The sequence below is a fragment of the Myotis davidii genome, unplaced genomic scaffold (assembly GCF_000327345.1).
Source record: "Myotis davidii unplaced genomic scaffold, ASM32734v1 scaffold444, whole genome shotgun sequence".
NCBI lineage: Eukaryota > Metazoa > Chordata > Mammalia > Chiroptera > Vespertilionidae > Myotis > Myotis davidii.
The window spans coordinates 760,706-772,086 of record NW_006294767.1 but is presented as its reverse complement, the minus strand read 5'-3'; the positions used below and the strand labels follow the sequence as shown (position 1 = coordinate 772,086).

The following is an 11,381-nucleotide window of genomic DNA, read 5'->3' as shown; positions in this document are numbered from 1 at the left end:
ATACACACACCTTGACGTGTGTAGCCGAGCAGGTTAACGCTCAGACTGGCATCTGCGCCCAGGGCTCTGTGAGCCCAGACACCAGCTGTGCAGAGGCTGCGCTCCGAAAACCCACACTTCCTCCCTGCGCTGAGGTGTGAGGTGTGGCCCTCAGCCCCTCTGGGCGTCGGCAGCTGTGGCTGGGTTGTTTGTGCTGGAGGTGGTGTGATGCCCACGCAGCGTGAGGTGTGGCTGAACCGTCAGTGACCCTGGGTAACAACAGATGTGAACTTCTGAACTGCAGATCTGCGAGTTACCGTCTGGGGGGAAAGTCCTTTCAGTCGTGGACAGTGCTTGTGTTGTTTTGTTTTACCTCCTACCACCCTCTCCCAAATCCCCACAAAGAGGTGACAGCACGGATTAGCTGGCGGTGTCTGCCACCTGGGTAAGGAAGTGTGTGCCCCTGAGAGGAAACGTGCGCAGCCACGGGGTCTGCTGGTGTGGACTTGCCGGCCTCTTCTGGGAAAAACAGGAAACAGGACGGTGAGCCGGGCGTCAGCAGCGGGGCTCCTTCTCACCCCAGACACCGTCTCTCACTTCTTAGACACCCATTTAGAACGAATTAGGGAAATGTCGGTCTGAATGGCCATGGCCCCTGATAGAGTTGGCGCCCAGTGCATTTGGGAAGGCGGTGAGGAACCAGACGTCACAGGTGACTGCTGTGGATACGTTCTCACTCCGCTGTATCACAAGCTCTTGTCCTGGGTTTGGTTTAGAGGGCAGGCTGGCGGTTTCTGTAGCCTCAGTGTTCTCACCTTAACAGAGGACGGCCGTGCCCGCTTGGTGGGCTGTGCTGAGATTATGGGATGATTCGAAAGCTCTAAACCCTGGCGGTACAGAGTGAAAGGGAGCCACAGAAGGTCAGCTTTATAAGCACCACTTCTGTCACTCGGCCTTTGTCCAGCCCTGGAAGAGCTGGCGTGGTGCTGAGGCCCCTCCTCAGTCACTGGCTATGAGGACGTACTCATGTCTGAGGAGGTCAGCCAGTGGGGCTGGGCCCAGACTTGTGCTCACATGGATGGGATGCTAATGGATGGTCCTGTGTCCAGGACTCATTGCTGAGCATCCTGCCTGACCATCACTCCTGCCCTCCCTGTGGCCGTTCTGTCCTGCAGGTGAGAAAAAGGCCCGAAAGGACAGTACCAGGCCCTGCCCACAGCTGGGCAGTGCTGTGGGTGTGCTTGCTGCCATGTGTGTCCAGGCCGAGGTCTGGGCTTCTCTGTGCCTGTCTCCCTCACGGTCAGCAGAGCTGGGAGCCGAGTGTGCCTGATGGGTTGGAACCTTAACCCTCTGGGGGAGTCACACCCACCCAGTCCCTGAGATCTGAGTGAGGCTGGTGGGAGTATGGTGGACGCCACATGGGTCAGACGTCACCACCATTTGCGAACAGACACCCTGCACCTCTCCACTTTGCGAGGCTGCTCCCCATGACCCTCTATCCTTGTGCCTTTCAGGGCAAGGTCCACCTGGAGCTGAGGCTGAGTGAAGTCATCACCGACACGGGCGTCGTCTGCCACAAGTTGGCCACGCGGTAAGGCACGGGTCTGCCCAGGAATACTAACTCTGACCCCCGGCAGTGGGGCAAGTGTTGTTTTCCAAACAAATGAATCAGAATCCCCCGAATTGGTGAGTCCCCAAAGTGACGTCATTTGTAGAAGTTCCAAAGCACTAGAGAGTATTTACTTCAATGTACCCAATAAAGCAAATGCTCATCCTAGAGGTACCTATCTGTTATTGTGTGCGACGTCTAGGCAAAGAGATTGGTGTCGCATATGGTGTTACACATGAGGGAGCGGATTCCACACTCTGGCCCACCAGCAGGGTCTAGGGCAGTGATGGCGAACCCTTTGAGCTCGGCAGGTCAGCATTTTGAAAAACCCTAACTTAACTCTGGTGCCGTGTCACATATAGAAATTTTTGATATTTGCAACCATAGTAAAACAAAGATTTATATTTTTGATATTTATTTTATATATTTAAATGCCATTTAACAAAGAAAAATCAACCCAAAAAAATGAGTTCGCATGTCACCTCTGACACACGTGTCATAGGTTTGCCATCACTGGTGTAGAGGAAGGTGGTGAGGAGTGTCCCCCATTGCTGACTGTCCAAGAGGGCCCTGTTCTGGCTGCCCAACCCACACTCGTCATCTGATGTTCAGACACAGTGTAGGACATGGTGAAGGACATGATGTAGGGACACAGTGTAGCACGTGGTGTAGGAACACATATAGGACACGGCAGAGGACAGGGTATAAGACATGCATAGGACGGGTAGAAGGCGAGAACTCCCTGTTATCTGAAACTTGGGCCTGGCACATTGTAGGTGCTCAGCAAACACCTGGGCCCTGGGTGTGTTCCAGCTCATTTTATAGGCCCATCCTATACATGGGAGATGAGTTCAGCGAGTTTTATCCTTATTTATCATTATTTCCATTCTTAAAGAATAGTTGCTGTGCTCTCAGAATTTGTAGCCGTGAAAACAGACTTGCCTATTTTCTTTCTTTCTTTATCTATCGGTTTATTCCTTGTTCAAGGCTGCTCAACACAAGCCTCACATGGAACGGGGGGAGTAGGGAGAGACAGAATGGACCAGTCTGGGCAGATGTGGGCCTGGAGCCCTGTCCTGAGAGCGGCTCCACCTGGGCCCCACGACTCCGAGATGCAGGGATTTAAGTGTCTGCTCCCCGCAGAGTCCACGGGTGACGCACCAGAACTGCAGCCATCTGTCTCTGCATCTTATCAGGGTGCACGTCAGGCTGCGGTTTCCAGGAACACAAGTGTCTAAAGTCAGGATGGTCTGTGAGCAGCAGCAGCCGCCCGCGCGTGGGTGTGCACCTACTTCCAGACGCCCACTGCTGGCACAGGAAACCCCAGAGCTGAGGGCTTGGAGTTGTTTTGAAACACAGGAGCGTGCTGTGCACATGGCCCCTGTTTTTGGTTTTGCTTTTCTTAAGGAGCTTTGGTCTAGAGAAGATGCGAGGGTGGGATTCGGGAAGCTTCTGTGCATCCTGGTGTTTCTGGGAGGAAAGGCCTCCAGACACTCAGACGGATCTGGAACTGTGGGCCTCAGGCCGCACGGGCTGTCTTGGGTCCTTGCAGACACTGCTAACTGGAGCGGGCCTTGTTAGGACTGGAGCCTGGCCAACACGTTTTCTAACTGGGTTCCAATTCATGCAAAGAAATGAACTGTGTTTGCTCTGAAAGTGCTTTCTTAAATCTGTGTATCAGTGTGGCTCTGTTGACAGTTTTCCTGCTCAAATGTCTGTTTGAATGTCAGGAGGGTGCTCACCACCTGCCTCACCAAGTTCTGGGTTCTGTCTGCCAGTGATCAGCTGTACCTGTTTTTGTTAGCGCTGAGGTCGGCATTTGATTCCCTCCCCGTGTGCACAGGAGGGACAGGAACTAACGTCAGTGGGTCAGGACCTCTCTGCCCACACTGCCCCAGCCACAGCCTCCTGTAGGTTCTCAGACACTTGGCCACCCTGCCTCAGCCTTTGCTTCTGTGACCCTCTGCTTGGAGCACCCCTCTTCCAAATCCCCCTTAATTCAGGTCTCTACTCAGATGTCCCCAAGCAGCCACCCCCTTCTGGAGAGAGCACAGCCAGGCCTCTGTGTCCCGCCCCATGATCCTCAGCACTACAGCGTGCGTGTGGCTGATGACGGCTGTATTTTGTGCTCTTCCCTTAGAATGTGAATTCCTTGTTCATTGCCGTAACCCAGACACTTGGGTCAGGGCCTGGCACATTGTAGGTGCTCAGCAAACCCTGGGCCATTTTATAGGCCCATCCTGTCTAGCAGAGCAGGAAGGAGCCCCAGAGAGGAAACAAGATGAGGCTTCCTCTCCTTGCTGACTTTCCTGGGAATGCTGAGCAGCACTTGGGCCTCTTTCCCATGTGGGAATTGGGCCTGTCACACCCATTAGCACATGCACTAGCACACACTAATATACACAACTAGTATGCTTACTGTACATGCTAGCACACAGTAGTACACATCCTGGTACACACTAGCACACATGCTGGTACACACTAGCACATATGCAAATGCACATGCCAGCATGTGTATACTGGTATGCATATGTATACACGCTAGTACACACTAGCACACATATACACATATTCACATTCACACACATGCTAGTACACAATGCGAGTGCATGTGCCAATACACTGGTATACCTACTAGTATGTACTCATACTAGTATACAGTATCACACACAAGTATATTCACACTCACACACATGCTAGTACACATGCTAATACATAGTAGTATACTTGTGTACTCGCACTAGTACACTTTGTTCAGAGTCCTGGGGCAGCGGGTCCACCAAAGGGGTGTAACGAGGGGGAGAGAGTGAGGAGTCCCACGGGGGCTCATGTTCTCTAATCAAGGAAACCAGAAGTTTCTGAGGGACCAGTGGCCTTTCTTTCCTCACCTCACCTCATCCTGTAGCTTTTTTTTTTAACTAAAAAAATATACATACTATGAAATCCAGTATTTTAAAGTGCATAAGTATAGTACATTCCCAAGGTGATAAAATCATCACCACTCACTACTGCCTAACCTCATCTCTGTGAGCGGTCACACCCAGCCCCTCCGCCAGTCCCTGCACCACTTAACCGACTTCCTGCCTGTGGGCTTGCCTACTCAGGACGGTTAGTATAAATGGAACCATACAGCATGTGTTCCTTTGTGATGGCTTCTTCCACTTACCATAACGTTTCCAAGGTTTATCCAGGTTGTAGCATGCGTCAGTACCTCATTCCTGTAAAGGATGAATCATATTCCACTATGGATATACCACATTTTCTTTATCACCCATTGGTGGACATTTGGCTATTGTGAATAATGCTGCTAAGAACATTCTTGTATGAGTTTTTGTACAAATTTATGTTTTTATTTCTCTTGGGTGTATACCTAAGAGTAGAATTTCTAGGTCATATTGTAACTCTATGTTTAACTTTTTGAGAAACTGCCAGACTGGCTGCCTTATTTTACACCCACCAGCTGAATGTGAGGTCTCTCATTTCTCCACTTCCTTGCTAACACTGTTATTATTGGCTGACATTTTTATTGCAGCCAGCCTAGTGGGTGTAAAGTAGTTTTGATTTACATTTTCTCAAATGTAATGACTGGTGATATTGACTTTCTTGTCTTTGTTGGCCATTTATGTATTTTCTCTGAAGAAATGTCTACGCAAGTCCTTTACTTTTGTTTTAATTAGGTTATTAGTATTCTTATGATTAAGGTGTAAGAGTTTTTCATATATTCTAGATACCAGACTTTTGTCAAATATATAATTTGCAAATATATTCAGTTATTCTGTTGGCTGTCTTCACTTTCTTGGTAGTATTCTTTGTAATACAAAAGTTTAAAATTTTGATGAAATCCAATTTATTTACTTTTTCTTTGGTTGCCTGTGGTTTTGGTACCTATTTAAGATATCATTTCCTAACCCAAAATCATAGTTTACACTTATGTTTTCCTTCTAAGATTTTTATATTTTTGGGTCTTTGATACATTTGGAGTTAATTTTTTATATATGGTGTGAGGTAGGGGTTAGCATTATTATTGTTGTTATTATTTTGCATTTGAATATCCAATTGTTCCAGCATCATTAGTTGAAAAGACCATTCTGTCCCATCAAATTATCTTGGCATTTTGTTCTATTTCATTGACCTATATCCCTGTGCTAGCACCATACAGTGAGTCTTCCAACTTGGTCCTTCTTTTCCCGATTCTTTGGCTATTCTGAGTTTCTTTTATTTCCATGTGAACTTTAGGATCAGCATTTTAATTTCTTCAAAAAGAGCAGCTGGCATTTGATAGGGATTGCACTGAATTGTCCAACCTCTGAACACAATTTCTTTCCATTTAGTTAGGTTTTCTGTAATTTCTTTAAAACTTTTGTTTTTGTAAGGTCATCAGTAATCTCCCCTCTTTTATTACTGATTTTAATAATTTGAGTCTCCTCTTTTTCTTGGTCAATCTAGCTAAAGATTTGTCAAGTTTGTTGATCTTTTCAAAGACCTCATTTTTGGTTTTGTTGATTTTTCTCTCTTGTTTTTCTATTCTCTATTTGATGATATCTGCTCTAATCTTGGTTATTTCCTTTTTCTGCCCTTTGTTGGGTATAGTTTGTCCTTCATCTGGTTTCTTAAGGTGGAAGTTTAGGTTGTCAATTTGAGATCTTTCTCTTTTAATGTGGGTGTTTTTAACTACAAAATTTCTCAGTAACACCACTGTAGTTTTTATATTTTGTAATTTTCTTTCTTAGGGTTTTCTAAGTCTGTACTCTGCCTGAGGTTTTCCACAAACAGCTCTGAATCAGGACGGAACAGGAAGCAATGGGCACACGCACCTGTACTGTAGTCAGATACAAAAGGCTTAGGACTCAAAATCCTAGTGTCCCAGGTTAGCAGAATCTTCCCTAACTATGTAACACTGGACACACTGCCTACACTCTGCACGTCATCCTCCTTGTGTAGAATGAGAGTGAAAGCATCTACACTGGCATTTCTTCAGGATGTGGGTACCCGCCCCCAACTTGTGGCGTGGGGTCTCATGGTTAGCAGGGGCTCGGGCCATTCTGTGGCGTGCTATGGGCTCAGGAAAAATTAAGAGCTGGGATGATGAACCACTAAAGAAAAACCAACTGGAAAAAGGCAAGTTCATTCCAATAGTCTTCTCTCCTTGTCTGAGAATCCCCTCACCCCCTCTCTTCGTCCTAACAACTGTGACTTATTCCCACATTACTCACTGGGAAGTGATGGAGATGGGGCAGGGCAAGTGTCCTTTGCCTCCCTGATGCGTCATTCCCTATCACAGGTGTGTTCGTTTCTTGAGGCTGCCTTAGCAACGTACCACAATCTTGGTTGCTTAAAACAGCAGAAATTTATTCCCTCATAGATCTGGAGGCCAGACGTCTAAAATCCGGCTGGGCCGAGGTACCTCCGCAGGCTCTAGGGGAGCATCCTTTCCTTCCTCTCCCAGCTTCTGGGGCTGAACACGTTCCTGGGGTTGTGGCCACATCACTCCAATCTCTGCCTCCGTCTTCACACGGCTCTGTGTCTATGAATCTCCCTCATAATAGGGCACTTAGCCTTGGGTTTGGGACCCACCCTAAACCCCAGATCATCTCCTCATGTCAAGATCCTTCGCTTGAACGTCTAAAAAGATGCTTTTCCAAATGAGGTTCCATTATCCGCTTCCAGAACTAAGACGTGGTGACGACCACCCAGCAGGTGATGCCTGCTGAGGCAGACAGCCCTCCCTGGACTGCCCTCACCTCTCACCTGGCCCACACAGTCTCTCGTGGGGTCCCTTGGGGTGTTCGGGCTGGGCTGAATTCTCTTTCCAGGCATTCCCTCTCCCCATGGTCAGCTCACCCCTGTCTGCTGCCAGGCCCACTCTTCCCCACTGGCCTGAAGAGCAAACTGCAGGTTGCCCTGTGAGTACTTGAAGTTTCTTCTCTGAGGTTACCTGTTTCCTGCAAAAGCCCCCAGTCCAGGAGGCTGGAGGCTGTTGCCCTCACTCCTTCTTCCTGTCCCTGATAAGGGACATAGCCTGAGGGCCTTCCCAGCTGCACCACAGGAAGCACATCACCAGTTCCTTCCCTCCCTGGAAAGCCTTAAGAAACGGGAAATGTTTACAAAATAAGTAGTGACAGAGGCTTTCTGCCTGGGCTGGGCCACCAGTGCCAAGCCTTGTGGTGCTGCAGAGGGAGAACCCTGTGATGTGCCCGTAGAAATCTCACCTTCCTTCCACACTGCAGCCTTTCCTGGTCATAACTCATCCTTCTGTCTCGTTTTACTCTCTGACGTCCAGTGTGCTGGCCTGGATGCCCGACGGAGGCCCAGGCAGTTTGGTGACCCACCGTCCTGAATATTCCTAGTGTCTGTACAAGGACTGGCACTTAGCAATCCTTGGACAGGTACTTGGTCCTGTGTGAGTGGCTTGTCTTTCCAACTGGATTTCAAACTGGGACTCAGGGATCCTATCTCCTAATTTTGTTATTTCCAACAAAGATAAACACAGCGTCTTTTAATCATTCATTCTAAACTATCCAGTGAGCCCCTACTAAGTGCCAGCCACTATGCTCAGCCTTCTAGAGCATATGTTCTAGAGGGAGAGGCACGCTAATGCATTACATTAATCACACGTAACATTTCATCTCACTGAGAAAAGCCCGAAGGATGCGAGCCTGTCGGCCGGCGGCTCTGCATAGCGTGGAGGTTCTGTGGCCACTTGTGGAGTGAGTTAGGTTTGACCTGTGTGACCTGGAGGTGTGCTGGGGCCATGGCGGTCTCCACAGTCATGCTGTGGACTGAAGATGAACTGATTTTTTGTGGATGTATTTTTGGGCCCCGAGTCTCTTCCTTTAGAACAGAGGTGCGTACAGGAGAAACGCAGCGATCGTTTGTGTAGGAAGTTGGAAGGAAGACACGGTGCCGTTCCTGGCTCTGCTCTCCTGAGATTGAGCGTTGCTCACCCGCTCTGGCAGTCCTTCCTTTCTTGTCCCTGTAGATGGTCTTTTCCTGGGTATCCTGTGCCTCCCACTTTGTCCAAGAGCGAGGTTTCTTGTGTTTTCCCACTTGCAAGCTCTGTCACTTTGCAGACAAAGGTTCTATTGACAGCCGGGCAAATGCTGGCTGGCTGGGCCGCCCCTCCTGACTGGCCCATGGGCTCTGCTCGGTGGCCAGACTAAGACTTTGATCGTCAGAGAAGGCGGCTCCACCTCCAGGAGGCACCCAACCAAGAAATTACCTACTTTCAGGCTTCCAAAATGTCAACTCCAATAAAGATCTCATTTTCTATTATTAAGCAATTACAGAAAGCAAGGACAGCTGACAGGCTCTTGATTTGTGGCTCCTTCTAGGGACAGGAAGACTTCCAAAGCCACGGGTAGGAGTGGAGGCTGGCCAGGCAGCAGGGGCCCTCTGCTGGTGACAATGGATGGCACTGGTCACCCACAACTGGGGCGTCTGCAGCCCTCATGCTGCACTAAGAAGTCGGGCACCAGGACGTGCCCACATCGAGGGAAGGAAGAAGATGGAAACGAGTTCACAACTGCAGGCTCTTCCCTCAGCTGTGAGGCATCACTATATTAAGGGTCAGGTTGACAATAGAAACCTATAAATGTTAAAATAGACATAAAATAGTGTACTCTGGTCCTTGAGATTCCAGATTAGCTGACTGTTTTCGTCACTTGGCATGTTTCAAGTGTCCTTTCTAAGATGGAATAATGCCCAGTGCAGTAAATACTGTATCTTCTCCCTTTACTTACCTGTAGCATGCCTAAGCATTTGTGAGGTTTGTTTTGGGTAGAAACGGCCTGGACCGGCGCACCTTGTGTGTGTATATGTCTTTTCAAGTGAAGTCAGCTTTGGCTTCGTGTGCTCCAAGCCGCTCAGGAGAGCACCACACCCCCAGCCCCGGATCGTGCTGCTGAGCCACAATCCAGCTAAAGCTGTTAGGGCGCTAACGAAGTGACGCCGTGGAGGAGGGTGTGATGGAGGCTAACGCCCTCTTCATTCCAGTTGGTGCGTGCTGTGGGCCAGATGGCAGGGTATTGATTTTCCTGTTTCTCGGAGATGTCTTGGGGTAGCTGCGATCAGGAGCCAGGCTTTGTTCTGAGACAGAGAACAGAGCATCTCGCAAATTGGTCTTTAAAAGGAGGCGTGGAAGTGCCATCTATGCAGAGGCTGCATGTGCCCCAGGTGGCTGCTGCCTGCACCTGCAGCGCTTCTCTAAGACATAAGGGTGAAGAGTCAGTCCTGTTAGATCAGTGGTTCTCAACCTTCTGACCCTTTAAATACAGTTCCTCATGTTGTGACCCAACCATAAAATTATTTTCGTTGCTACTTCATAACTGTAATGTTGCTACTGTTTTGAATCGTCATGTAAATAATATCTGATATGCAGGATGGTCTTAGGCGACGGGGTCGTTCGACCGCCAAAGGGGTCGCAACCCACAGGTTGAGAACCGCTGTGTTAGATGCTCTGTTGGCTGTGAAAAGCTATTGTCTCTGAGGATCCTGAATGGGGGTGGTCTGGAACTTCTTGATCAACAACTGAATGTAATAAAAATGCATCCAGGCTCAGTGTGTACCATATCCACAGGGAGGGAGCGGGGGCCTCCCCTCACACCCCTGGAACAAGCTGTCATCCTACCTCTGCTTCCTCTCTCAGAGCTGCTGCCCTCTGGGGGCCCCTCTCTCCCCCAACTTAGGATGGATGAGTCCTGGCCCTTAAGACCTCAGCCTGAGGCCCCCAGGCACCTGAGGGGTCGACCACCACCCTGCATTTTGCCCTCTTGTAGGTAGTTTATTTCCTCCTCATGTCACACATGGTAACTACATGCACGTTCCACACATGAGCTTCCGTCCTCTCACGGCTCCACTCTCAGTCCTGGAAACGTGCCCGAAATGTGAGAGCTCAACAAATATGTGTGTAATGGCAAGTTAATGGATGAATAAAGCCTAGTTTAGGGATGCATGAAGGGGATGAGTGGATTTTTTATAATGATGAGTTAATGAAGGGAGAAAGATAACCAATGACCAAGTCAGTAATCTGGGAGAGAAATGCAGATGTATCCCAGAAAGTAGAGTGAAAAGAGAAAGATTTAAAAAATATTAGATAAAGCTCATTGAAGTCATGGGCTGAGCCATGAGGCCCCACCTTCCCTAACAGGAGTTCCAGAAGAAAAGTGGTGCAGAAATGAAGAAATATACAGAAAACTCCATGGCCAGGACAGGGTGGCACTAATTCTGAGGACCACAATGCCATGGAGTGGAGGAGCAAACCCTTCTCCCAGAATGGAGAACCTGAAGCCTCCCCAGGAGGGACAGCAGCTCAGTGCAGCTGATGTGGGAAGGAATGAACACTCAGATGGCTGAGAGGAACTGATCATGCGTCTGTATGTAGCCAACCTGACATACAGACGTAGGATTAGGACTTTGGCTTCCGGCCACACTGGAATAGTGGGAACCGAATCCCCTCTCCCACCACAAACATCTGAAGAGCTGAGTGCCTTAGGAGTGGACCAGCTCAGGACTCGGGCAACCAGCAGCTTAGCTTTGACTCCCTAATAAGGGAAGCAGATGAGATGAGCCATGGCACCCAGCTTTTGTCTTGGAGGTGTGCTGTGACATGGGGCGGGGAGGTGTCCCAGGCAGAGCTCGGAGGTGGGCAAGGCCACTGTGGGCATGTTTGGGAGAGGAAGGACTTCCCGGTGCTCCACTAGCCAGTGTGATTAAAGGTGAAGAGCCAGGGTTGGGTAGAGCAAAAGGGCTGTGGGCTGAGGGCTCCCTTTGTGGGGCTGAGACTTATTTGAGTCCC

The 11,381-nt window shown here is 49.1% G+C and overlaps 1 protein-coding gene across 1 annotated transcript in view; it reads left to right on the top strand.

Annotated features, from left to right (window-relative positions):
• The window catches only part of RASA3 (RAS p21 protein activator 3), a 70,865-nt gene that overhangs the window by 33,474 nt on the left and 26,010 nt on the right, over positions 1-11,381 (top strand). The window contains exon 4 of the mRNA XM_006769303.2: positions 1,494-1,570. Coding sequence (XP_006769366.1) covers positions 1,494-1,570 — 77 coding nt within the window. The remainder of the gene's footprint in view (positions 1-1,493; positions 1,571-11,381) is intronic.